Source organism: Oncorhynchus clarkii, chromosome 13 (genome assembly GCF_045791955.1).
Source record: "Oncorhynchus clarkii lewisi isolate Uvic-CL-2024 chromosome 13, UVic_Ocla_1.0, whole genome shotgun sequence".
In the NCBI taxonomy this organism is placed as follows: Eukaryota; Metazoa; Chordata; class Actinopteri; order Salmoniformes; family Salmonidae; genus Oncorhynchus; species Oncorhynchus clarkii.
The window spans coordinates 65,602,792-65,629,452 of record NC_092159.1 but is presented as its reverse complement, the minus strand read 5'-3'; the positions used below and the strand labels follow the sequence as shown (position 1 = coordinate 65,629,452).

The 26,661-nt window shown below is 48.6% G+C and overlaps 1 protein-coding gene across 1 annotated transcript in view; it reads right to left on the bottom strand.

Moving 5' to 3' along the window:
* LOC139365266 (E3 ubiquitin-protein ligase RNF216-like) overlaps nt 1-25,842 on the bottom strand; it is a 50,249-nt gene extending 24,407 nt beyond the window's left edge. Inside the window, exons 1-12 of the mRNA XM_071102775.1 lie at nt 25,580-25,842; nt 24,106-24,244; nt 23,340-23,470; nt 18,309-19,715; nt 17,714-17,790; nt 16,442-16,547; nt 14,666-14,827; nt 10,118-10,226; nt 6,121-6,257; nt 4,098-4,148; nt 3,003-3,140; nt 2,312-2,460 (exon numbers count right to left, since the gene is read on the bottom strand). Coding sequence (XP_070958876.1) covers nt 2,312-2,460; nt 3,003-3,140; nt 4,098-4,148; nt 6,121-6,257; nt 10,118-10,226; nt 14,666-14,827; nt 16,442-16,547; nt 17,714-17,790; nt 18,309-19,715; nt 23,340-23,470; nt 24,106-24,172 — 2,534 coding nt within the window. The 5' untranslated portion in view covers nt 24,173-24,244; nt 25,580-25,842. The remainder of the gene's footprint in view (nt 1-2,311; nt 2,461-3,002; nt 3,141-4,097; nt 4,149-6,120; nt 6,258-10,117; nt 10,227-14,665; nt 14,828-16,441; nt 16,548-17,713; nt 17,791-18,308; nt 19,716-23,339; nt 23,471-24,105; nt 24,245-25,579) is intronic.
* Between the last annotated feature and the right edge of the window lie 819 nt (nt 25,843-26,661).

Below are 26,661 nucleotides of genomic sequence, written 5' to 3'. Positions count from 1 at the left end.
AACAGACTACAAATGTCAACATTTCAGTTTTCTTCGACAGCTGTGAGTGCTGTTATAAGACACAATATAAGAACTTGTTGCATTTACAACTTATCTAAAGGCTGGTTTATAGTCCCGTCTATCGACATGTCTCTAGAACATTCTATTGTCTAAACATCCATCTTGTTTAAAGGCTGGTTTATAGTCCGTCTATCGACATGTCTCTAGAACATTCTATTGTCTAAACATCCATCTTGTTTAAAGGCTGGTTTATAGTCCGTCTATCGACATGTCTCTAGAACATTCTATTGTCTAAACATCCATCTTGTTTAAAGGCTGGTTTATAGTCCGTCTATCGACATGTCTCTAGAACATTCTATTGTCTGACATCCATCTTGTTTAAAGGCTGGTTTATAGTCCGTCTATCGACATGTCTCTAGAACATTCTATTGTCTAAACATCCATCTTGTTTAAAGGCTGGTTTATAGTCCGTCTATTGACATGTCTCTAGAACATTCTATTGTCTAAACATCCATCTTGTTTAAAGGCTGGTTTATAGTCCGTCTATCGACATGTCTCTAGAACATTCTATTGTCTAAACATCCAACTTGTTTAAAGGCTGGCTTATAGTCCCGTCTATCGACATGTCTCTAGAACATTCTATTGTCTAAACATCCATCTTGTTTAAAGGCTGGTTTATAGTCCGTCTATCGACATGTCTCTAGAACATTATATTGTCTAAACATCCATCTTGTTTAAAGGCTGGTTTATAGTCCGTCTATCGACATGTCTCTAGAACATTCTATTGTCTAAACATCCATCTTGTTTAAAGGCTGGTTTATAGTCCGTCTATCGACATGTCTCTAGAACATTCTATTGTCTAAACATCCATCTTGTTTAAAGGCTGGTTTATAGTCCGTCTATCGACATGTCTCTAGAACATTCTATTGTCTAAACATCCATCTTGTTTAAAGGCTGGTTTATAGTCCGTCTATCGACATGTCTCTAGAACATTCTATTGTCTGACATCCATCTTGTTTAAAGGCTGGTTTATAGTCCCGTCTATCGACATGTCTCTAGAACATTCTATTGTCTAAACATCCATCTTGTTTAAAGGCTGGTTTATAGTCCCGTCTATCGACATGTCTCTAGAACATTCTATTGTCTAAACATACATCTTGTTTAAAGGCTGGTTTATAGTCCCGTCTATCGACATGTCTCTAGAACATTCTATTGTCTAAACATCCATCTTGTTTAAAGGCTGGTTTATAGTCCGTCTATCGACATGTCTCTAGAACATTCTATTGTCTAAACATCCATCTTGTTTAAAGGCTGGTTTATAGTCCGTCTATCGACATGTCTCTAGAACATTCTATTGTCTAAACATCCATCTTGTTTAAAGGCTGGTTTATAGTCCGTCTATCGACATGTCTCTAGAACATTCTATTGTCTAAACATCCATCTTGTTTAAAGGCTGGTTTATAGTCCGTCTATCGACATGTCTCTAGAACATTCTATTGTCTAAACATCCATCTTGTTTAAAGGCTGGTTTATAGTCCGTCTATCGACATGTCTCTAGAACATTCTATTGTCTAAACATCCATCTTGTTTAAAGGCTGGTTTATAGTCCGTCTATCGACATGTCTCTAGAACATTCTATTGTCTAAACATCCATCTTGTTTAAAGGCTGGTTTATAGTCCCGTCTATCGACATGTCTCTAGAACATTCTATTGTCTAAACATCCATCTTGTTTAAAGGCTGGTTTATAGTCCCGTCTATCGACATGTCTCTAGAACATTCTATTGTCTAAACATCCATCTTGTTTAAAGGCTGGTTTATAGTCCGTCTATCGACATGTCTCTAGAACATTCTATTGTCGTCTGACATCTTGTTTAAATGCTGGTTTATAGTCCCGTCTATCGACATGTCTCTAGAACATTCTATTGTCGTCTGACATCTTGTTTAAATGCTGGTTTATAGTCCCGTCTATCGACATGTCTCTAGAACATTCTATTGTCTAAACATCCATCTTGCTTAAAGGCTGGTTTATAGTCCGTCTATCGACATGTCTCTAGAACATTCTATTGTCTAAACATCCATCTTGTTTAAAGGCTGGTTTATAGTCCGTCTATCCACATGTCTCTAGAACATTCTATGGTCTAAACATCCATCTTGTTTAAAGGCTGGTTTATAGTCCGACTATCGGCATCACAAGGTGGTTCATGTCCATTCTAGTATTTGTAACATCACGGTTACCCAACTCCCTGAACAACATGGCCGACCTTTAGACAATCACAAGAAGGTTCATGTCTAGTATTTGTATCGTCATACCGTACTAGTTCGTCGGCGCAGGTCGCGGCCACGGCCTCTTCAGCCTGTCTCTCGTAGTATTTACACAACACCGTGTCCGGCAACACCTTTTCCAACTCGCACACCGGGAAGGAACAGGGACAGCCTGCTTCCATACAGCTGAGAGACGACTGGAACACAGAGACACCCTGTTAACAGCCTGCTTCCATACAGCTGAGAGAGGACTGGAACACAGAGACACCCTGTTAACAGCCTGCTTCCATACAGCTGAGAGAGGACTGGAACACAGAGACACCCAGTTAACAGCCTGATTCCATACAGCTGAGAGAGGACTGGAACACAGAGACACCCTGTTAACAGCCTGCTTCCATACAGCTGAGAGAGGACTGGAACACAGAGACACCCTGTTAACAGCCTGCTTCCATACAGCTGAGAGAGGACTGGAACACAGAGACACCCTGTTAACACCTAAACCACACAGCTGAGAGAGGACTGGAACACAGAGACACCCTGTTAACAGCCTGCTTCCATACAGCTGAGAGAGGACTGGAACACAGAGACACCCTGTTAACAGCCTGCTTCCATACAGCTGAGAGAGGACTGGAACACAGAGACACCCTGTTAACACCTAAACCACACAGCTGAGAGAGGACAGGAACACAGAAACACCCTGTTAACACCTAGACCACACAGCGTACCCACCCCCACATACCTGTCCCGACCCGAACACGGCTTCCTCGGCATATTTAACCAGACATTCTTTACAGAAGAGATGTCCATCAGAACACTGGGTCATCTTCTCGAAGGCAAAGTCCCCACAGCAACACCCACACTCTATCAGCTGTCCGTCCTACAGAGAGAGAGAGAGAGAGAGAGATGTTCACTACACAACCCAACACCCACACTCTATCAGCTGTCCGTCCTACAGAGAGAGAGAGAGAGAGATGTTCACTACACAACCCAACACCCACACTCTATCAGCTGTCCGTCCTACAGAGAGAGAGAGAGAGAGAGAGAGAGAGATGTTCACTACACAACCCAACACCCACACTCTATCAGCTGTCCGTCCTACAGAGAGAGAGAGAGAGAGAGAGAGAGATGTTCACTACACAACCCAACACCCACACTCTATCAGCTGTCCGTCCTACAGAGAGAGCGAGAGAGAGAGAGAGAGAGTAAGTGAGAGGTAGAGAGAGAGTAAGTGAGAGGTAGAGAGAGAGAGAAAGTGAGAGGTAGAGAGAGAGAGTAAGTGAGAGGTAGAGAGAGAGAGTAAGTGAGAGGTAGAGAGAGAGTTAGTGAGAGGTAGAGAGAGAGGAAGTGAGAGGTAGAGAGAGAGGAAGTGAGAGGTAGAGAGAGAGGAAGTGAGAGGTAGAGAGAGAGGAAGTGAGAGGTAGAGAGAGAGGAAGTGAGAGGTAGAGAGAGAGGAAGTGAGAGAGACAGAGAGAGGAAGTGAGAAGTAGAGAGAGAGGAAGTGAGAGAGACAGAGAGAGAGGAAGTGAGAGAGACAGAGAGAGAGGAAGTGAGAGAGACAGAGAGAGAGGAAGTGAGAGGTAGAGAGAGAGGAAGTGAGAGGTAGAGAGAGAGGAAGTGAGAGAGACAGAGAGAGAAGTGAGAGAGACAGAGAGAGAGGAAGTGAGAGACAGAGAGAGAGGAAGTGAGAGGTAGAGAGAGAGGAAGTGAGAGGTAGAGAGAGAGGAAGTGAGAGAGACAGAGAGAGAGGAAGTGAGAGGTAGAGAGAGGAAGTGAGAGGTAGAGAGAGAGGAAGTGAGAGAGACAGAGAGAGGAAGTGGTGTTTGGGTAGATGTACCTTCTCATACTCCTCCTCATTAACCTGCAGAGCCAGCAGGAAGTCTTCATGCTGCACAGAGAGAGAACATCATGATCATCAGTTATATAACAGACCCCTCATCAGTTATATAACAGACCCCTCATCAGATATATAACAGACCCCTCATCAGATATATAGCAGACCCCCCATCAGTTATATAACAGACCCCTCATCAGATATATAACAGACCCCTCATCAGTTATATAACAGACCCCTCATCAGATATAACAGACCCCTCATTAGATATATAACAGACCCCTCATCAGTTATATAACAGACCCCTCATCAGATATATAACAGACCCCTCATCAGTTATATAACAGACCCCTCATCAGTTATATAACAGACCCCTCATCAGTTATATAACAGACCCCTCATCAGTTATATAACAGACCCCTCATCAGTAATATAACAGACCCCTCATCAGATATATAACAGACCCCTCATCAGATATATAACAGACCCCTCATCAGTAATATAACAGACCCCTCATCAGATATATAACAGACCCCTCATCAGTAATATAACAGACCCCTCATCAGATATATAACAGACCCCTCATCAGATATATAACAGACCCCTCATCAGATATATAACAGACCCCTCATCAGATATATAACAGACCCCTCATCAGATATATAACAGACCCCTCATCAGATATATAACAGACCCCTCATCAGATATATAACAGACCCCTCATCAGATATATAACAGACCCCTCATCAGATATATAACAGACCCCTCATCAGATATATAACAGACCCCTCATCAGATATATAACAGACCCCTCATCAGTTATATAACAGACCCCTCATCAGATATATAACAGACCCCTCATCAGATATATAACAGACCCCTCATCAGTTATATAGCAGACCCCTCATCAGTTATATAACAGACCCCTCATCAGATATATAACAGACCCTGACCCCTCATCAGATATATAACAGACCCTGACCCCTCATCAGTTATATAACAGACCCTGACCCCTCATCAGATATATAACAGACCCCTCATCATATATATAACAGACCCCTCATCAGTTATATAACAGACCCCTAATCAGATATATAGCAGACCCCTCATCAGATATATAACAGACCCCTCATCAGTTATATAGCAGACCCCTCATCAGTTATATAACAGACCCCTCATCAGTAATATAACAGACCCCTCATCAGTAATATAACAGACCCCTCATCAGATATATAACAGACCCCTCATCAGATATATAACAGACCCCTCATCAGTAATATAACAGACCCCTCATCAGATATATAAAAGACCCCTCATCAGTTATATAGCAGACCCCTCATCAGTTATATAACAGACCCCTCATCAGATATATAGCAGACCCCTCATCAGTTATATAACAGACCCCTCATCAGATATATAACAGACCCTGACCCCTCATCAGATATATAACAGACCCTGACCCCTCATCAGTTATATAACAGACCCTGACCCCTCATCAGATATATAACAGACCCCTCATCAGTAATATAACAGACCCCTCATCAGTTATATAGCAGACCCCTCATCAGTTATATAGCAGACCCCTCATCAGTTATATAACAGACCCCTCATCAGATATATAACAGACCCTGACCCCTCATCAGTTATATAGCAGACCCCTCATCAGTTATATAGCAGACCCCTCATCAGTTATATAACAGACCCCTCATCAGATATATAACAGACCCTGACCCCTCATCAGTTATATAGCAGACCCCTCATCAGTTATATAGCAGACCCCTCATCAGATATATAACAGACACCTCATCAGATATATAACAGACCCCTCATCAGACATATAACAGACTATATATAACAGACCCCTCATCAGATATATAACAGTGAGAGTGAGTGTGTGTGTTCAGTGAGAGTGTGTGTGTGTTCAGTGAGAGTGTGTGTGTGTACAGTGAGAGTGAGTGTGTGTGTTCAGTGAGAGTGTGTGTGTACAGTGAGAGTGAGTGTGTGTGTTCAGTGAGAGTGTGTGTACCTCAGCATGCTCCTTGGCTTTCTGCTGATAGAAGGTGATCTCCCTCTGCAGCGAGGGGTCCAGAGCCGCTCCGTACGTCCTGCAGCCGCGACGGTTCTTCTCCAGGAAGTACATCCTCCTCTCTAACTTCACCGAACCTGAAGGAAGGAGAGAGATACAGGGTTAAGGGTCAACTGGACCTGATAGAGAGAGATACAGGGTTAACTGGACCTGATAGAGAGAGATACAGGGTTAGGGGTTAACTGGACCTGATAGAGAGAGATACAGGGTTAGGGGTTAACTGGACCTGATAGAGAGAGATACAGGGTTAACTGGACCTGATAGAGAGAGATACAGGGTTAGGGGTCAACTGGACCTGATAGAGAGAGATACAGGGTTAACTGGACCTGATAGAGAGAGATACAGGGTTAGGGGTTAACTGGACCTGATAGAGAGAGATACAGGGTTAGGGGTCAACTGGACCTGAGAGAGAGAGATACAGGGTTAGGGGTCAACTGGACCTGATAGAGAGAGATACAGGGTTAGGGGTCAACTGGACCTGATAGAGAGAGATACAGGGTTAGGGGTCAACTGGACCTGATAGAGAGAGATACAGGGTTAACTGGACCTGATAGAGAGAGATACAGGGTTAACTGGACCTGATAGAGAGAGATACAGGGTCAACTGGACCTGATAGAGAGAGATACAGGGTTAACTGGACCTGATAGAGAGAGATACAGGGTTAGGGGTTAACTGGACCTGATAGAGAGAGATACAGGGTTAGGGGTTAACTGGACCTGATAGAGAGAGATACAGGGTTAACTGGACCTGATAGAGAGAGATACAGGGTTAGGGGTCAACTGGACCTGATAGAGAGAGATACAGGGTTAGGGGTCAGCTGGACCTGATAGAGAGAGATACAGGGTTAGGGGTCAACTGGACCTGATAGAGAGAGATACAGGGTTAGGGGTTAACTGGACCTGATAGAGAGGGATACAGGGTTAGGGGTCAACTGGACCTGATAGAGAGAGATACAGGGTTAGGGGTTAACTGGACCTGATAGAGAGAGATACAGGGTTAGGGGTCAACTGGACCTGATAGAGAGAGATACAGGGTTAGGGGTCAACTGGACCTGATAGAGAGAGATACAGGGTTAGGGGTCAACTGGACCTGATAGAGAGAGATACAGGGTTAGGGGTCAACTGGACCTGCTAGAGAGAGATACAGGGTTAGGGGTTAACTGGACCTGATAGAGAGAGATACAGGGTTAGGGGTCAACTGGACCTGATAGAGAGAGATACAGGGTTAGGGGTCAACTGGACCTGATAGAGAGAGATACAGGGTTAACTGGACCTGATAGAGAGAGATACAGGGTTAGGGGTCAACTGGACCTGATAGAGAGAGATACAGGGTTAGGGGTCAACTGGACCTGATAGAGAGAGATACAGGGTTAGGGGTCAACTGGACCTGATAGAGAGAGATACAGGGTTAGGGGTTAACTGGACCTGATAGAGAGAGATACAGGGTTAGAGGTCAACTGGACCTGATAGAGAGAGATACAGGGTTAGGGGTTAACTGGACCTGATAGAGAGAGATACAGGGTTAGGGGTTAACTGGACCTGATAGAGAGAGATACAGGGTTAGGGGTCAACTGGACCTGATAGAGAGAGATACAGGGTTAGGGGTTAACTAACCTGATAGAGAGAGATACAAGGTTAGGGGTTAACTGGACCTGATAGAGAGAGATACAGGGTTAGGGGTCAACTGGACCTGATAGAGAGAGATACAGGGTTAACTGGACCTGATAGAGAGAGATACAGGGTTAGGGGTCAACTGGACCTGATAGAGAGAGATACAGGGTTAACTGGACCTGATAGAGAGAGATACAGGGTTAGGGGTTAACTGGACCTGATAGAGAGAGATACAGGGTTAGGGGTTAACTGGACCTGATAGAGAGAGATACAGGGTTAGGGGTCAACTGGACCTGATAGAGAGAGATACAGGGTTAGGGGTCAACTAGACCTGATAGAGAGAGATACAGGGTTAGGGGTTAACTGGACCTGATAGAGAGAGATACAGGGTTAACTGGACCTGATAGAGAGAGATACAGGGTTAGGGGTCAACTGGACCTGATAGAGAGAGATACAGGGTTAGGGGTCAACTGGACCTGATAGAGAGAGATACAGGGTTAACTGGACCTGATAGAGAGAGATACAGGGTTAGGGGTTATCTGGACCTGATAGAGAGAGATACAGGGTTAGGGGTCAACTGGACCTGATAGAGAGAGATACAGGGTTAGGGGTTAACTGGACCTGATAGAGAGAGATACAGGGTTAGGGGTTATCTGGAGCTGATAGAGAGAGATACAGGGTTAGGGGTTAACTGGACCTGATAGAGAGAGATACAGGGTTAGGGGTTAACTGGACCTGATAGAGAGAGATACAGGGTTAGGGGTCAACTGGACCTGATAGAGAGAGATACAGGGTTAGGGGTTAACTGGACCTGATAGAGAGAGATACAGGGTTAGGGGTCAACTGGACCTGATAGAGAGAGATACAGGGTTAGGGGTCAACTGGACCTGATAGAGAGAGATACAGGGTTAACTGGACCTGATAGAGAGAGATACAGGGTTAGGGGTTAACTGGACCTGATAGAGAGAGATACAGGGTTAGGGGTCAACTGGACCTGATAGAGAGAGATACAGGGTTAGGGGTCAACTGGACCTGATAGAGAGAGATACAGGGTTAGGGGTCAACTGGACCTGATAGAGAGAGATACAGGGTTAACTGGACCTGATAGAGAGAGATACAGGGTTAGGGTGTAGTGTGTAGTGTGTAGGGTGTAGTGTGTAGGGTGTAGTGTGTAGGGTCTAGTGTGTAGTGTGTAGGGTGGGGTGTGTAGGGTGTAGTGTGTAGGGTGTAGTGTGTAGGGTGGGGTGTGTAGTGTGTAGGGTGGGGTGTGTAGGGTGTAGTGTGTAGTGTGTAGGGTGGGGTGTGTAGTGTGTAGGGAGTAGGGTGTAGTGTGTAGTGTGTAGTGTGCAGGGTGTAGGGTGTAGTGTGTAGGGTGTAGTGTGTAGGGTGGGGTGTGTAGTGTGTAGGGTGGGGTGTGTAGTGTGTAGGGAGTAGGGTGTAGTGTGTAGTGTGCAGGGTGTAGGGTGTAGTGTGTAGGGTGTAGTGTGTAGGGTGTAGTGTGTAGTGTGTAGGGTGGGGGGTGTAGTGTGTAGTGTGTAATTCACCATGTTGATACTTGAAGTCTATATAGCAGCGTTCTGTAGTGTGTAGGGGTTAGGGTGTAGGGTGTAGTGTGTAGGGTGTAGGGGTTAGGGTGTAGTGTGTAATTCACCATGCTGATACTTGAAGTCTATATAGCAGCGTTCTGTAGTGTGTAGGGGTTAGGGTGTAGTGTGTAGGGTGTAGGGGTTAGGGTGTAATTCACCATGCTGATACTTGAAGTCTATATAGCAGCGTTCTGTAGTGTGTAGGGGTTAGGGTTAGGGTGTAGGGTGTAGGGGTTAGGGTGTAGTGTGTAATTCACCATGCTGATACTTGAAGTCTATATAGCAGCGTTCTGCAGTGTGTAGGGGTTAGGGTGTAGTGTGTAGGGTGTAGGGGTTAGGGTGTAATTCACCATGCTGATACTTGAAGTCTATATAGCAGCGTTCTGTAGTGTGTAGGGGTTAGGGTGTAGGGTGTAGGGTGTAGGGGTTAGGGTGTAGTGTGTAATTCACCATGCTGATACTTGAAGTCTATATAGCAGCGTTCTGTAGTGTGTAGGGGTTAGGGTTAGGGTGTAGGGGTTAGGGTGTAGTGTGTAATTCACCATGCTGATACTTGAAGTCTATATAGCAGCGTTCTGTAGTGTGTAGGGGTTAGGGTTAGGGTGTAGTGTGTAGGGTGTAGGGGTTAGGGTGTAGTGTGTAATTCACCATGCTGATACTTGAAGTCTATATAGCAGCGTTCTGCAGTCTGTAGGGGTTAGGGTGTAGGGTGTAGGGGTTAGGGTGTAGTGTGTAATTCACCATGCTGATACTTGAAGTCTATATAGCAGCGTTCTGCAGTCTGTCTCCTGCGTCTTCTCTTCTCTAACGACTCAGAGTCTTGAAACTGCTTCACTGCTTCACATAAGGCCTGAAACACACAGAGAGAGAGACACGCCAGGTGAGGCCTGAAACACACAGAGAGAGATGCCAGGTGAGGCCTGAAACACACAGAGAGAGAGACACGCCAGGTGAGGCCTGAAACACACAGAGAGAGAGACGCCAGGTGAGGCCTGAAACACACAGAGAGAGAGACATGCCGAGTGAGGCCTGAAACACAGAGAGAGATGCCGAGTGAGGCCTGAAACACACAGAGAGAGATGCCAGGTGAGGCCTGAAACACACAGAGAGAGAGACACGCCAGGTGAGGCCTGAAACACACAGAGAGATGCCGAGTGAGGCCTGAAACACACAGAGAGAGACACGCCAGGAGAGGCCTGAAACACACAGAGAGAGACACGCCAGGTGAGGCCTGAAACACAGAGAGAGAGATGCCAGGTGAGGCCTGAAACACACAGAGAGAGAGACACGCCGAGTGAGGCCTGAAACACAGAGAGAGAGATGCCAGGTGAGGCCTGAAACACACAGAGAGAGACACGCCAGGTGAGGCCTGAAACACAGAGAGAGAGACACGCCGAGTGAGGCCTGAAACACACAGAGAGAGAGACACGCCGAGTGAGGCCTGAAACACAGAGAGAGAGACACGCCAAGTGAGGCCTGAAACACACAGAGAGAGATGCCGAGTGAGGCCTGAAACACACAGAGAGACACGCCGAGTGAGGCCTGAAACACACAGAGAGACACGCCGAGTGAGGCCTGAAACACAGAGAGAGAGACACGCCGAGTGAGGCCTGAAACACAGAGAGAGAGATGCCGAGTGAGGCCTGAAACACAGAGAGAGAGAGACACGCCGAGTGAGGCCTGAAACACAGAGAGAGAGATGCCAGGTGAGGCCTGAAACACAGAGAGAGAGAGACACGCCGAGTGAGGCCTGAAACACAGAGAGAGAGATGCCGAGTGAGGCCTGAAACACAGAGAGAGAGATGCCGAGTGAGGCCTGAAACACAGAGAGAGAGAGACACGCCGAGTGAGGCCTGAAACACAGAGAGAGAGATGCCGAGTGAGGCCTGAAACACACAGAGAGAGATGCCGAGTGAGGCCTGAAACACAGAGAGAGAGATGCCGAGTGAGGCCTGAAACACAGAGAGAGAGACACGCCGAGTGAGGCCTGAAACACAGAGAGAGAGATGCCAGGTGAGGCCTGAAACACACAGAGAGAGACACGCCAGGTGAGGCCTGAAACACAGAGAGAGAGACACGCCGAGTGAGGCCTGAAACACAGAGAGAGAGATGCCGAGTGAGGCCTGAAACACACAGAGAGAGACACGCCAGGTGAGGCCTGAAACACACAGAGAGAGATGCCGAGTGAGGCCTGAAACACACAGAGAGACACGCCGAGTGAGGCCTGAAACACACAGAGAGACACGCCGAGTGAGGCCTGAAACACAGAGAGAGAGACACGCCGAGTGAGGCCTGAAACACAGAGAGAGAGATGCCGAGTGAGGCCTGAAACACAGAGAGAGAGAGACACGCCGAGTGAGGCCTGAAACACAGAGAGAGAGATGCCAGGTGAGGCCTGAAACATAGAGAGAGAGAGACACGCCGAGTGAGGCCTGAAACACAGAGAGAGAGATGCCGAGTGAGGCCTGAAACACAGAGAGAGAGATGCCGAGTGAGGCCTGAAACACAGAGAGAGAGAGACACGCCGAGTGAGGCCTGAAACACAGAGAGAGAGATGCCGAGTGAGGCCTGAAACACACAGAGAGAGATGCCGAGTGAGGCCTGAAACACAGAGAGAGAGATGCCGAGTGAGGCCTGAAACACAGAGAGAGAGAGACACGCCGAGTGAGGCCTGAAACACAGAGAGAGAGATGCCGAGTGAGGCCTGAAACACACAGAGAGAGATGCCGAGTGAGGCCTGAAACACAGAGAGAGACGCCAGGTGAGGCCTGAAACACAGAGAGAGAGACGCCAGGTGAGGCCTGAAACACAGAGAGAGACACGCCGAGTGAGGCCTGAAACACACAGAGAGAGATGCCGAGTGAGGCCTGAAACACAGAGAGAGACACGCCGAGTGAGGCCTGAAACACACAGAGAGAGATGCCGAGTGAGGCCTGAAACACAGAGAGAGAGACACGCCAGGTGAGGCCTGAAACACAGAGAGAGACACGCCGAGTGAGGCCTGAAACACAGAGAGAGAGACACGCCAGGTGAGGCCTGAAACACAGAGAGAGAGACACGCCAGGTGAGGCCTGAAACACAGAGAGAGACACGCCAGGTGAGGCCTGAAACACACAGAGAGAGACGCCGAGTGAGGCCTGAAACACACAGAGAGAGAGACACGCCAGGTGAGGCCTGAAACACACAGAGACACGCGAGTGAGGCCTGAAACACACAGAGAGAGAGACACGCCGAGTGAGGCCTGAAACACACAGAGAGAGAGACACGCCAGGTGAGGCCTGAAACACACAGAGAGAGACGCCGAGTAAGGCCTGAAACACACAGAGAGACGGCGAGTGAGGCCTGAAACACACAGAGAGAGACACGCCGAGTGAGACCTGAAACACACACAGCGAGACGGCGAGTGAGGCCTGAAACACACAGAGAGAGACACGCCGAGTGAGGCCTGAAACACAAAGTGAGAGAGACACGCCGAGTGAGGCCTGAAACACACAGAGAGAGAGACACGCCGAGTGAGGCCTGAAACACACAGAGAGAGAGACACGCCGAGTGAGGCCTGAAACACACAGAGAGAGACACGCCAGGTGAGGCCTGAAACACACAGAGAGAGATGCCGAGTGAGGCCTGAAACACACAGAGAGACACGCCGAGTGAGGCCTGAAACACACAGAGAGACATGCCGAGTGAGGCCTGAAACACAGAGAGAGAGACACGCCGAGTGAGGCCTGAAACACAGAGAGAGAGATGCCGAGTGAGGCCTGAAACACAGAGAGAGAGAGACACGCCGAGTGAGGCCTGAAACACAGAGAGAGAGATGCCAGGTGAGGCCTGAAACATAGAGAGAGAGAGACACGCCGAGTGAGGCCTGAAACACAGAGAGAGAGATGCCGAGTGAGGCCTGAAACACAGAGAGAGAGAGACACGCCGAGTGAGGCCTGAAACACACAGAGAGAGATGCCGAGTGAGGCCTGAAACACAGAGAGAGAGATGCCGAGTGAGGCCTGAAACACAGAGAGAGAGAGACACGCCGAGTGAGGCCTGAAACACAGAGAGAGAGATGCCGAGTGAGGCCTGAAACACACAGAGAGAGATGCCGAGTGAGGCCTGAAACACAGAGAGAGACGCCAGGTGAGGCCTGAAACACAGAGAGAGAGACGCCAGGTGAGGCCTGAAACACAGAGAGAGACACGCCGAGTGAGGCCTGAAACACACAGAGAGAGATGCCGAGTGAGGCCTGAAACACAGAGAGAGACACGCCGAGTGAGGCCTGAAACACACAGAGAGAGATGCCGAGTGAGGCCTGAAACACAGAGAGAGAGACACGCCAGGTGAGGCCTGAAACACAGAGAGAGACACGCCGAGTGAGGCCTGAAACACAGAGAGAGAGACACGCCAGGTGAGGCCTGAAACACAGAGAGAGAGACACGCCAGGTGAGGCCTGAAACACAGAGAGAGACACGCCAGGTGAGGCCTGAAACACACAGAGAGAGACGCCGAGTGAGGCCTGAAACACACAGAGAGAGAGACACGCCAGGTGAGGCCTGAAACACACAGAGACACGCGAGTGAGGCCTGAAACACACAGAGAGAGAGACACGCCGAGTGAGGCCTGAAACACACAGAGAGAGAGACACGCCAGGTGAGGCCTGAAACACACAGAGAGAGACGCCGAGTAAGGCCTGAAACACACAGAGAGACGGCGAGTGAGGCCTGAAACACACAGAGAGAGACACGCCGAGTGAGACCTGAAACACACACAGCGAGACGGCGAGTGAGGCCTGAAACACACAGAGAGAGACACGCCGAGTGAGGCCTGAAACACAAAGTGAGAGAGACACGCCGAGTGAGGCCTGAAACACACAGAGAGAGAGACACGCCGAGTGAGGCCTGAAACACACAGAGAGAGAGACACGCCGAGTGAGGCCTGAAACACACAGAGAGACACGCCGAGTGAGGCCTGAAACACAGAGAGACACGCCGAGTGAGACCTGAAACACACAGAGAGACACGCCGAGTGAGACCTGAAACACACAGAGAGACACGCCGAGTGAGACCTGAAACACACAGAGAGAGACACGCCGAGTAAGGCCTGAAACACACAGAGAGACACGCCGAGTGAGGCCTGAAACACACAGAGAGAGACACGCCGAGTAAGGCCTGAAACACACAGAGAGACACGCCGAGTGAGGCCTGAAACACACAGAGAGAGACACGCCGAGTAAGGCCTGAAACACACAGAGAGACACGCCGAGTGAGGCCTGAAACACACAGAGACAGACGCCGAGCGTACCTTGCGTGTGATTGCGTAGTGCCCCTTCATGGCGTTGAGGCTCCATTTGATGTCCTGACAGGAAATCATCCTGAAGTCTCCCATCAAGAGGTCAGCTGCCTGCATCGCCGCCTCAGCACCCACCTGACCTAACGACCCGTAGTCAAACAGGTCCTCTGCAGACTACAGAGAGAGAGAGAGAGAGGTCAGCTGCGTGCATCGCCGCCTCAGCACCCACCTGACCTAACGACCCGTAGTCAAACAGGTCCTCTGCAGACTACAGAGAGAGAGAGAGAGAGAGAGAGAGAGAGGGCTAACACTAGGGACAGGGGCGTTTAGAGAGAGACAGGACTAACACTAGGGACAGGGGCGTTTAGAGAGAGACAGGACTAACACTAGGGACAGGGGCGTTTAGAGAGACAGGACTAACACTAGGGATGGGGGGCGTTTAGAGAGAGACAGGACTAACACTAGGGACAGGGGCGTTTAGAGAGAGACAGGACTAACACTAGGGACAGGGGCGTTTAGAGAGACAGGACTAACACTAGGGATGGGGGGGCGTTTAGAGAGACAGGACTAACACTAGGGATGGGGGCGTTTAGAGAGACAGGACTAACACTAGGGATGGGGGCGTTTAGAGAGACAGGACTAACACTAGGGACAGGGGCGTTTAGAGAGACAGGACTAACACTAGGGATGGGGGGCGTTTAGAGAGACAGGACTAACACTAGGGACAGGGGCGTTTAGAGAGACAGGACTAACACTAGGGATGGGGGGCGTTTAGAGAGACAGGACTAACACTAGGGATGGGGGCGTTTAGAGAGACAGGACTAACACTAGGGATGGGGGCGTTTAGAGAGACAGGACTAACACTAGGGATGGGGGGCGTTTAGAGAGACAGGACTAACACTAGGGATGGGGGGCGTTTAGAGAGACAGGACTAACACTAGGGACAGGGGCGTTTAGAGAGACAGGACTAACACTAGGGATGGGGGGCGTTTAGAGAGACAGGACTAACACTAGGGATGGGGGGGGTTTAGAGAGACAGGACTAACACTAGGGATGGGGGGCGTTTAGAGAGACAGGACTAACACTAGGGATGGGGGCGTTTAGAGAGACAGGACTAACACTAGGGATGGGGGGCGTTTAGAGAGACAGGACTAACACTAGGGATGGGGGGCGTTTAGAGAGACAGGACTAACACTAGGGACAGGGGCGTTTAGAGAGACAGGACTAACACTAGGGATGGGGGGCGTTTAGAGAGACAGGACTAACACTAGGGATGGTTCTGGGTTCGAGTCCAGGCTCTGTCGCAGCCGGCCGCGACCAGGAAGACACAAGTGGCCCAGAGGTCTAAGACACGGCATGGCAGCGCTAGCTGTGCCACTAGAGATTCTGGGTTCGAGTCCAGGCTCTGTCGCAGCCGGCCGCGACCAGGAAGACACAATTGGCCCAGCGTCGTCCGGGTTAGGGGAGGGTTTGGCAAGAAGGGATGTTCTCTAGCGACTCCTGTGGCGTGCATCGCCAGGTGTTCGGTGTTTCCTTCCGGGTTTAAAAGCGCATTGTGTCCTTGGCTGGCTAGTGTTTCGGAGGAAGCACGGCTCTCGACCGTCGCCTCTCCCGAGTCCGTACGGGAGTTGCAGCGATGAGACAAGACTGTAACTACCAATTCAAAAATAGGAATACTCACACAAGGTATTGTAATATTAATGTCTGTAGGGATACTAAATAACCCGAGGCCCATCCCTAGCTAACACACAGGGTTAACACAGGGTTAAATACAGGGTTAACACGTACCTGTGAGTTGTCGTTGCAGGGTTCCAGTAGCATGCTGCTCTGAGCCGCGGAGGCTGAACTCTCTCTCTGAGGGAAGGCTGGGTTCTCCAGCAACATGTTACAGATACTGGACACAGACACTCGCAGGTTAAATACAGCGACACAGACATCAGAGAGTTACAGAATGTTGGTACAGATCTCTCACACACACACAGAGAGAGAGAGAAAACTAAATAGCAGGAGTTTTATATTTTAGTCATTTAGCTCTGATCTAGAACAAGGTGAGACAACCACAGACAACCACATTTCACAGTCATAGAGATAGTTGTAGTTCTAACAGATTGGGGTCTTTCAGGTCAGTGGTAGTCATGGAGATAGTTGTAGTTCTAACAGATTGGGGTCTTTCAGGCCAGTGGTAGTCATGGAGATAGTTGTAGTTCTAACAGATTGAGATTCTTTCAGGTCAGTGGTAGTCATGGAGATAGTTGTAGTTCTAACAGATTGGGGTCTTTCAGGTCAGTGGTAGTCATGGAGATAGTTGTAGTTCTTACACATTGAGGTCTTTCAGGTCAGTGGTAGTCATGGAGATAGTTGTAGTTCTAACAGATTGGGGTCTTTCAGGTCAGTGGTAGTCATGGAGATAGTTGTAGTTCTAACAGATTGGGATCTTTCAGGTCAGTGGTAGTCATGGAGATAGTTGTAGTTCTAACAGATTGAGGTCTTTCAGGTCAGTGGTAGTCATGGAGATAGTTGTAGTTCTAACAGATTGGGGTCTTTCAGGTCAGTGGTAGTCATGGAGATAGTTGTAGTTCTAACAGATTGGGATCTTTCAGGTCAGTGGTAGTCATGGAGATAGTTGTAGTTCTAACAGATTGAGGTCTTTCAGGTCAGTGGTAGTCATGGAGATAGTTGTAGTTCTAACAGATTGAGGTCTTTCAGGTCAGTGGTAGTCATGGAGATAGTTGTAGTTCTTACACATTGAGGTCGTTCAGGTCAGTGGTAGTCATGGAGATAGTTGTAGTTCTTACACATTGAGGTCTTTCAGGTCAGTGGTAGTCATGGAGATAGTTGTAGTTCTTACACATTGAGGTCTTTCAGGTCAGTGGTAGTCATGGAGATAGTTGTAGTTCTTACACATTGAGGTCTTTCAGGTCAGTGGTAGTCATGGAGATAGTTGTAGTTCTTACACATTGAGGTCTTTCAGGTCAGTGGTAGTCATGGAGATAGTTGTAGTTCTAACAGATTGGGATCATTCGGGTCAGTGGTAGTCATGGAGATAGTTGTAGTTCTTACACATTGAGGTCTTTCAGGTCATTGGTCTGGATCAGTTCTGCTACATAGTTCTCCTGGACATCAGGAAACAGATCCACCTGGAGAGGAGTTATAGACATACTAGATGTAACTACCCATTAGAAGTGAGGGTCGCAACCCATTAGAAGTGAGGGTCGCTACCCATGAGAAGTGAGGGTCGCTACCCATTAGAAGTGAGGGTCGCTACCCATTAGAAGTGAGGGTTGATACCCATGAGAAGTGAGGGTCGCTACCCATGAGAAGTGAGGGTCACTACCCATGAGAAGTGAGGGTCGCTACCCATTAGAAGTGAGGGTCGCTACCCATGAGAAGTGAGGGTCGCTACCCATGAGAAGTGAGGGTCGCTACCCATGAGAAGTGAGGGTCGCTACCCATGAGAAGTGAGGGTCGCTACCCATGAGAAGTGAGGGTCACCACCCATTAGAAGTGAGGGTCGCAACCCATTAGAAGTGAGGGTCGCTACCCATGAGAAGTGAGGGTCCCTACCCATTAGAAGTGAGGGTAACTACCCATTAGAAGTGAGGGTAACTACCCATTAGAAGTGAGGGTCACTACCAGTCGTGTCTGTACGACTCACCACTCCTCTGACCAGTGCTCTGACGTGGGGCTGCAGCTGAGGTGTCTCTGGTCCCCGGACTTCCTGTTGGTCTGAGGGACCTGCCCTCTCCTCCGCTGTCCTGGGGACGACTGGGACGACAGGGGCTGGGACCATGGGGTTAGGGTTCAGGGGAACAGCGAGAGCTGGGATGGGGAGGGGAGGTTGAGCGGCCGGCCGGTTGACCACAACTACCACCTGTGGCCCCAGGGACAGAGGGCGGTCGTGTGTCAGCAGCGGGGCTCCGGACTGGGGGTTAAGGCCCCCAAGAGTCTGGCTGCCCAGGGTGATGCGATGGCCGGTCTCTGGGGGGCCCAGACGCTCGGGGGCAGCAGCTATCAGCACGGCGGGGGCAGGGACGCCACAGGGGCCCGCAGGACACCGCTGGGGAGCAGGCACGGGCTGGGGAGCGACCTGGGGAACAGGTTGGGGATGAAGGGATCTGGGTTGTTGGATCTGGAAGGCATGGGTTAGGAGGAGAGCCTGGGGGGGCAGGGGGGGCCGAGGCTGGTTGAGGGGTCCAGGGTGGAGCTGCTGTAGGGGGGATCGGGGCCGGGCATGGGGCTGAGGAGGTGCAGGGGGCTGAACCTGAGGGAGCAAAACTAACTTGACCTCCTGCAAGACAGGCCTGGTGAAGGGTTGATGTCTGATCTGGGTTGAGGTGGATGGGGCGGAGGTGTCTCCGTCTCTGTACTGTGAGGTGGATGGGGCGGAGGTGTCTCTGTACTGTGAGGTGGATGGGGCGGAGGCGTCTCGGTCTCTGTACTGTGAGGTGGATGGGGCGGAGGTGTCTCGGTCTCTGTACTGTGAGGTGGATGGGGCGGAGGCGTCTCGGTCTCTGTACTGTGAGGTGGATGGGGCGGAGGCGTCTCGGTCTCTGTACTGTGAGGTGGATGAGGCGGAGGCGTCTCGGTCTCTGTACTGTGAGGTGGATGGGGCGGAGGCGTCTCGGTCTCTGTACTGTGAAGTGGATGGGGCGGAGGTGTCTCTGTACTGTGAGGTGGATGGGGCGGAGGCGTCTCGGTCTCTGTACTGTGAGGTGGATGGGGCGGAGGTGTCTCTGTACTGTGAGGTGGATGGGGCGGAGGTGTCTCGGTCTCTGTACTGTGAGGTGGATGGGGCGGAGGCGTCTCGGTCTCTGTACTGTGAGGTGGATGGGGCGGAGGCGTCTCGGTCTCTGTACTGTGAGGTGGATGGGGCGGAGGTGTCTTGGTCTCTGTACTGTGAGGTGGATGGGGCGGAGGTTTCTCTGTACTGTGAGGTGGGTGGAAGGGGTGCAGTCCGATGACCGCCAACCTCTTTTAGCTCTATGATTGGTCCATCGCCTTCAGAGGCCACACCCCAAAGTGCTGCTGGACGAATCAAACGTCGCCGGGCAGGATTCAGGGGCTGGAGAAAGAGAGGAGGGGAGAGAGAGAAAGAGGAGAGAGAAAGAGAGGAGGGGAGAGAGAAAAGGGGAGGGAGAATGGGAGGAGGGGAGAGAGAGAAAGAGAGGAGGGGAGAGAGAGAGAAAGAGGGGAGGAGAACGAGAAAAAGAGAGAAAGGAGGGGAGAGAGGAGAGCGAGAGAAAGAGAGAGAGAGGAGGGGGGCGAGAGGAGGGGAGCGAGAGAAAGAGAGAGAGAGAGGACAGGTGGTTAGGACAGACACACAGTGTTAAGAGACAAGACACGGGTCACCTAGTCAGCTCCAAACCTATCCCAAGTCAGGGGTTAGAGGTCAAGGGTGGGATGCTAACCATTAACCGGTCAGGCTCTGAAAATGCATTGGACTGGTCAGGTTCATTTGCATAATTTTGGTGCCATGTGTATTTTTGGTTAGTAGACACGAACAGTCTTCCAGCTTCATATTGATTAACAAGAGGAGGAGGAGACTCCCAGCTTCATATTGATTAACAAGAGGAGGAGGAGACTCCCAGCTTCATATTGATTAACAAGAGGAGGAGACTCCCAGCTTCATATTGATTAACAAGAGGAGGAGGAGACTCCCAGCTTCATATTGATTAACAAGAGGAGGAGGAGACTCCCAGCTTCATATTGATTAACAAGAGGAGGAGACTCCCAGCTTCATATTGATTAACAAGAGGAGGAGGAGACTCCCAGCTTCATATTGATTAACAAGAGGAGGAGGAGACTCCCAGCTTCATATTGATTAACAAGAGGAGGAGCCTCCCAGCTTCATATTGATAAACAAGAGGAGCCTCCCAGCTTCATATTGATTAACAAGAGGAGGAGCCTCCCAGCTTCATATTGATTAACAAGAGGAGGAGCCTCCCAGCTTCATATTGATTAACAAGAGGAGGAGCCTCCCAGCTTCATATTGATTAACAAGAGGAGGAGGAGACTCCCAGCTTCATATTGATTAACAAGAGGAGGAGGAGACTCCCAGCTTCCTATTGATTAACAAGAGGAGGAGGAGCCTCCCAGCTTCATATTGATTAACAAGAGGAGGAGGAGCCTCCCAGCTTCCTATTGATTAACAAGAGGAGGAGGAGCCTCCCAGCTTCATATTGATTAACAAGAGGAGGAGGAGACTCCCAGCTTCATATTGATTAACAAGAGGAGGAGGAGACTCCCAGCTTCATATTGATTAACAAGAGGAGGAGCCTCCCAGCTTCATATTGATTAACAAGAGGAAGAGCCTCCCAGCTTCATATTGATTAACAAGAGGAAGAGCCTCCCAGCTTCATATTGATTAACAAGGAGCCTCCCAGCTTCATATTGATTAACAAGAGGAGGAGGAGACTCCCAGCTTCATATTGATTAACAAGAGGAGGAGCCTCCCAGCTTCATATTGATTAACAAGAGGAGGAGCCTCCCAGCTTCATATTGATTAACAAGAGGAGGAGCCTCCCAGCTTCATATTGATTAACAAGAGGAGGAGCCTCCCAGCTTCATATTGATTAACAAGAGGAGGAGACTCCCAGCTTCCTATTGATTAACAAGAGGAGGCTCCCAGCTCGATATTGATTAACAAGAGGAGGATCCCAGCTCGATATTGATTAACAAGAGGAGCCTCCCAGCTTCATATTGATAAACAAGAGGAGCCTCCCAGCTTCATATTGATAAACAAGAGGAGCCTCTCAGCTTCATATTGATAAACAAGAGGAGGAGGAGACTCCCAGCTTCATATTGATTAACAAGAGGAGGAGGAGACTCCCAGCTTCATATTGATTAACAAGAGGAGGAAGAGCCTCCCAGCTTCATATTGATTAACAAGAGGAGGAGGAGCCTCCCAGCTTCATATTGATTAACAAGAGGAGGAGCCTCCCAGCTTCATATTGATTAACAAGAGGAGCCTCCCAGCTTCATATTGATTAACAAGAGGAGCCTCCCAGCTTCATATTGATTAACAAGAGGAGGAGGAGACTCCCAGCTTCATATTGATTAACAAGAGGAGGAGGAGACTCCCAGCTTCATATTGACTAACAAGAGGAGGAGCCTCCCAGCTTCATATTGATTAACAAGAGGAGGAGCCTCCCAGCTTCATATTGATTAACAAGAGGAGGAGCCTCCCAGCTTCATATTGATTAACAAGAGGAGCCTCTCAGCTTCATATTGATTAACAAGAGGAGAAGACTCCCAGCTTCCTAATGATTAACAAGAGGAGGCTCCCAGCTCGATATTGATTAACAAGAGGAGGATCCCAGCTCGATATTGATTAACAAGAGGAGCCTCCCAGCTTCATATTGATAAACAAGAGGAGCCTCCCAGCTTCATATTGATAAACAAGAGGAGCCTCCCAGCTTGATATTGATAAACAAGAGGAGCCTCCCAGCTTCATATTGATTAACAAGAGGAGCCTCTCAGCTTCATATTGATTAACAAGAGGAGGAGGAGCCTCCCAGCTTCATATTGATTAACAAGAGGAGCCTCTCAGCTTCATATTGATTAACAAGAGGAGAAGCCTCCCAGCTTCATATTGATTAACAAGAATGGAAGCCTCCCAGCTTCATATTGATTAACAAGAAGGGAAGCCTCCCAGCTTCATATTGATTAACAAGGGAAGCCTCCCTGCTTCATATTGATTAACAAGAGGAGGAGCCTCCCAGCTTCCTATTGATTAACAAGAGGAGGAGCCTCCCAGCTTCATATTGATTAACAAGAGGAGACTCCCAGCTCGATATTGATTAACAAGAGGAGCCTCCCTGCTTCATATTGATTAACAAGAGGAGGATCCCAGCTCGATATTGATTAACAAGAGGAGCCTCCCAGCTTCATATTGATAAACAAGAGGAGCCTTCCAGCTTCATATTGATAAACAAGAGGAGCCTCCCTGCTTCATATTGATTAACAAGAGGAGGATCCCAGCTCGATATTGATTAACAAGAGGAGCCTCCCAGCTTCATATTGATAAACAAGAGGAGCCTCCCAGCTTCATATTGATAAACAAGAGGAGCCTCTCAGCTTCATATTGATTAACAAGGGAAGCCTCCCTGCTTCATATTGATTAACAAGGGAAGCCTCCCTGCTTCATATTGATTAACAAGGGAAGCCTCCCTGCTTCATATTGATTAACAAGAAGGGAAGCCTCCCTGCTTCATAGCTATATTGTAAATGATGTTTAACAGGGGCTAGTTCGTTACAGTATGTTCAATAATACTGTAGCTTTTCAGCTGTGAGACGATTGGCTTGCACTGTTGCCTCTTTCAATTAGGCTCTAACATAAGCTAACGTAACCGTTAGTAACCGGTTAATGAGGGTTGAATCGTCGGCAGGAAAATTGACCAACACTTGCATCCCTAGTTAAAAATCAGGGGTTAGATGAAGTATTTAGAGGTCAGGGGTTAAAGGTTACCTCTAGTATGCTAACATCATCTGGCTGGTCAGACACCAGCACAGGGTGAGAGGTCAGGGGTTAAAGATTACCTCTAGTATGCTAACATCATCTGGCTGGTCAGACACCAGCACAGGGTGAGAGGTCAGGGGTTAAAGGTTACCTCTAGTATGCTGACATCATCATCGTCAGGTTTGTCAGAAACCAGGACAGGGTGAGAGGTCAGGGGTTAAAGGTTACCTCTAGTATGCTGACATCATCATCATCAGGTTTGTCAGAAACCAGGACAGGACTGTTGGGGTCCAGAGGAACCGGCTCCTCGTCAGAGTCATCTGATATGGTGATGAAGTTCCTCCTGCGTGCCCGACGACCTACACACACACACACACACACACACACACACACACACACACACACACACACACACACACACACACACACACACACACACAGTTATCTGTAGCCTGTGTATGCTCTTGCCTTGGCTTCAGAACCCCCCCCCCCCCTCTGCTTGTGCTGTACCTCGGCTTCAGAACCCGCCCCCTCTGCTTGTGCTGTACCTCGGCTTCAGAACCCCCCCCCCCCCCCCCCCTCTGCTTGTGCTGTACCTCGGCTTCAGAACCCGCCCCCTCCCTGCTTGTGCTGTACCTCGGCTTCAGAACCCCCCCCCCCCCCCCTGCTTGTGCTGTACCTCGGCTTCAGAACCCCCCCACCCCCCCACTTGTGCTGTACCTCGGCTTCAGAACCCCCCCCCCCCCCCCCCCCGCTTGTGCTGTACCTCGGCTTCAGAACCCCCCCCCCTGCTTGTGCTGTACCTCGGCTTCAGAGCCCCCCCCCCCCCCGGTTATGCTGTACCTCGGCATCAGAACCCCCCCCCTGCTTATGCTGTACCTCGGCTTCAGAACTCCCCCCCCCCTGCTTGTGCTGTACCTCGGCATCAGAACCCCCCCCCCCCCCCGCTTGTGCTGTACCTCGGCTTCAGAACCCCACCCTGCTTGTGCTGTACCTTGGCTGCGGTGGATGTTGAAGCTGGCCAGGACGATAACGTCATCGTCGTCAGGTCTGTCCCCCATAGTCAATCACACTGCCTGGGTGACACGCTGCTCACAGACACACACTGACCAACAACACTCGACACCATCCCCCTACACACACACACACACACACACACTGTTAATACCCTGTACTGTTCTGACAAACAGGACCCATTATATACCCCAACACACACAGTTAATACCCTGTACTGTTCTGACAGACAGGACCCATTATATACCCCAACACCACCCCAACACACACAGTTAATACCCTGTACTGTTCTGACAGACAGGACCCATTATATACCCCAACACACACGGCAGAGATGTCAAGGTGCAGGACAAGTGTATATAGAGAAGCGGTTAACTCGATAGCTACTGCAGTCAACTCCAAGCCTAACAGTAACTCAGCGGATGGGGTTGTTTGGTTGCTGAACTTGGGCTGTCGTTAGCTAACGTTAGTATTTTGGGGGGTCGACAAAACTTTGAACTCGATTCTAAAACTTTTTTGTTGCCAACTTAGGTAGCTGACGATAGTTGAAAAATGAGGAATGTAGTTAGTTAACGTTAGATAAGGGTGTGTTTGTATGCCTTAACGTTACCTAACTAGTAAGTTAGCCTGAAACTTGGACAACTCCAGCTAACTTGCAAAACAAGTTCAACAGGAGAAAGTTGTCAGTCTCCAGCTGGAAGTTTATCAAAAAGCCCAACTAGTTAACGACCCAACTAGTTAACTACATCAACTTGAACTAACTAACTAACGTTAGTACTAACGTTACTAGGTAAGTTAGTTAACATTTAGTACCACATACGTATCTTTGATTACACCTGTAACGTCAGAGACAGCTAGCAAGCTAACTAACTACTGTTATAGGTTAGTTACTAACGTTAGTCAACTATATAGTACTGTACTAGTTAACTATTAGTTAGTTACTAGCGTTAGTCAACTATATAGTACAGTACTAGTTAACTATTACTTAGTTAATAATGTTAGACAACTATATAGTACTGTACTAGTTAACTATTAGTTAGTTACTAACGTTACTCAACTACATAGTACTGTACTAGTTAACTATTCGTTAGTTACTAACGTTAGTCAACTATATAGTACTGTTAACTAGTTAGTTACTAACGTTAGACAACTATATAGTACTGTACTAGTTAACTATTAGTTAGTTACTAACGTTAGTCAACTATATAGTACTGTACTAGTTAACTATTAGTTAGTTACTAACGTTAGTCAACTATATAGTACTGTACTAGTTAACTATTAGTTAGTTACTAACGTTAGACAACTATATAGTACTGTACTAGTTAACGTTAGCAAACAGAAGTAAGGTTAAAGAAACATCAATGACAAACATGGTCTTTAAAAACATAGTTAGTTAATAAAATAAGACAAGAAAAACACATTTTTTCTATATGCTGTTGAGGTTGTCGCTTTACCTGAGTGTTCACTGGCGGAGTTGGCTGTGATTTCTCATGTTTGCTTGCACTTTCTGTTCAGTTCGGTATCTGTTTGGGCTAACCTAGCTAGCCTAGCTAGCTTAACGACAGACCAATAATCGCTACCCGTTTATACTTCGAGTGACCTACTTATTAACCAGTTATATATCTAATAAGCTAGCTATGTAATAATTAACAAAACGCTATATATAGGTCGTTCAATCTCATAACTCGGATGTTATTGAATGTCCCAAACAACAACAAAAAAATATTCAAATATTTGGCTAACAAACGAACATAACCGGAAATCGAAAACAACCTACCACTAAATCAAGACGGGCAACGTCACATTCACGGACATCAGCGCAGCAGTCTGGGGGATGTAGTTCTATCAGATCTTTTGTTTTTGTTTTTGTAGTTTAGTCAATTATTAAAGATATTAGCCGATGTTCGAGAATATCAAAACCGTAATATATCATGGGTGAATTGTGACTGATTGATCTACAAATATTAAGGAGTAGTTATTTTAAGATGCTTAAAAGGTGATTTGTTGATCAGGTCTGTCGCCTGCACTTGTCTGCTGCAATGTTGAACTAGCCCAATGGGCTCTCTCCTCTGCCCAGACGTTGCTGAAGCATGGATGTCCAGGTACCAGTGTGTCCTGGTAGGAGCTGTGGTACCAGTGTGTCCTGGTAGGAGCTGTGGTACCAGTATGTCCTGGTAGGAGCTGTGGTACCAGGATGTCCTGGTAGGAGCTGTGGTACCAGGATGTCCTGGTAGGAGCTGTGGTACCAGGATGTCCTGGTAGGAGCTGTGGTGCCAGGATGTCCTGGTAGGAGCTGTGGTACCAGGATGTCCTGGTAGGAGATGTGGTACCAGGATGTCCTGGTAGGAGCTGTGGTACCAGGATGTCCTGGTAGGAGCTGTGGTACCAGGATGTCCTGGTAGGAGCTGTGGTACCAGGATGTCCTGGTAGGAGCTGTGGTACCAGTATGTCCTGGTAGGAGCTGTGGTACCAGGATGTCCTGGTAGGAGCTGTGGTACCAGGATGTCCTGGTAGGAGCTGTGGTACCAGAATGTCC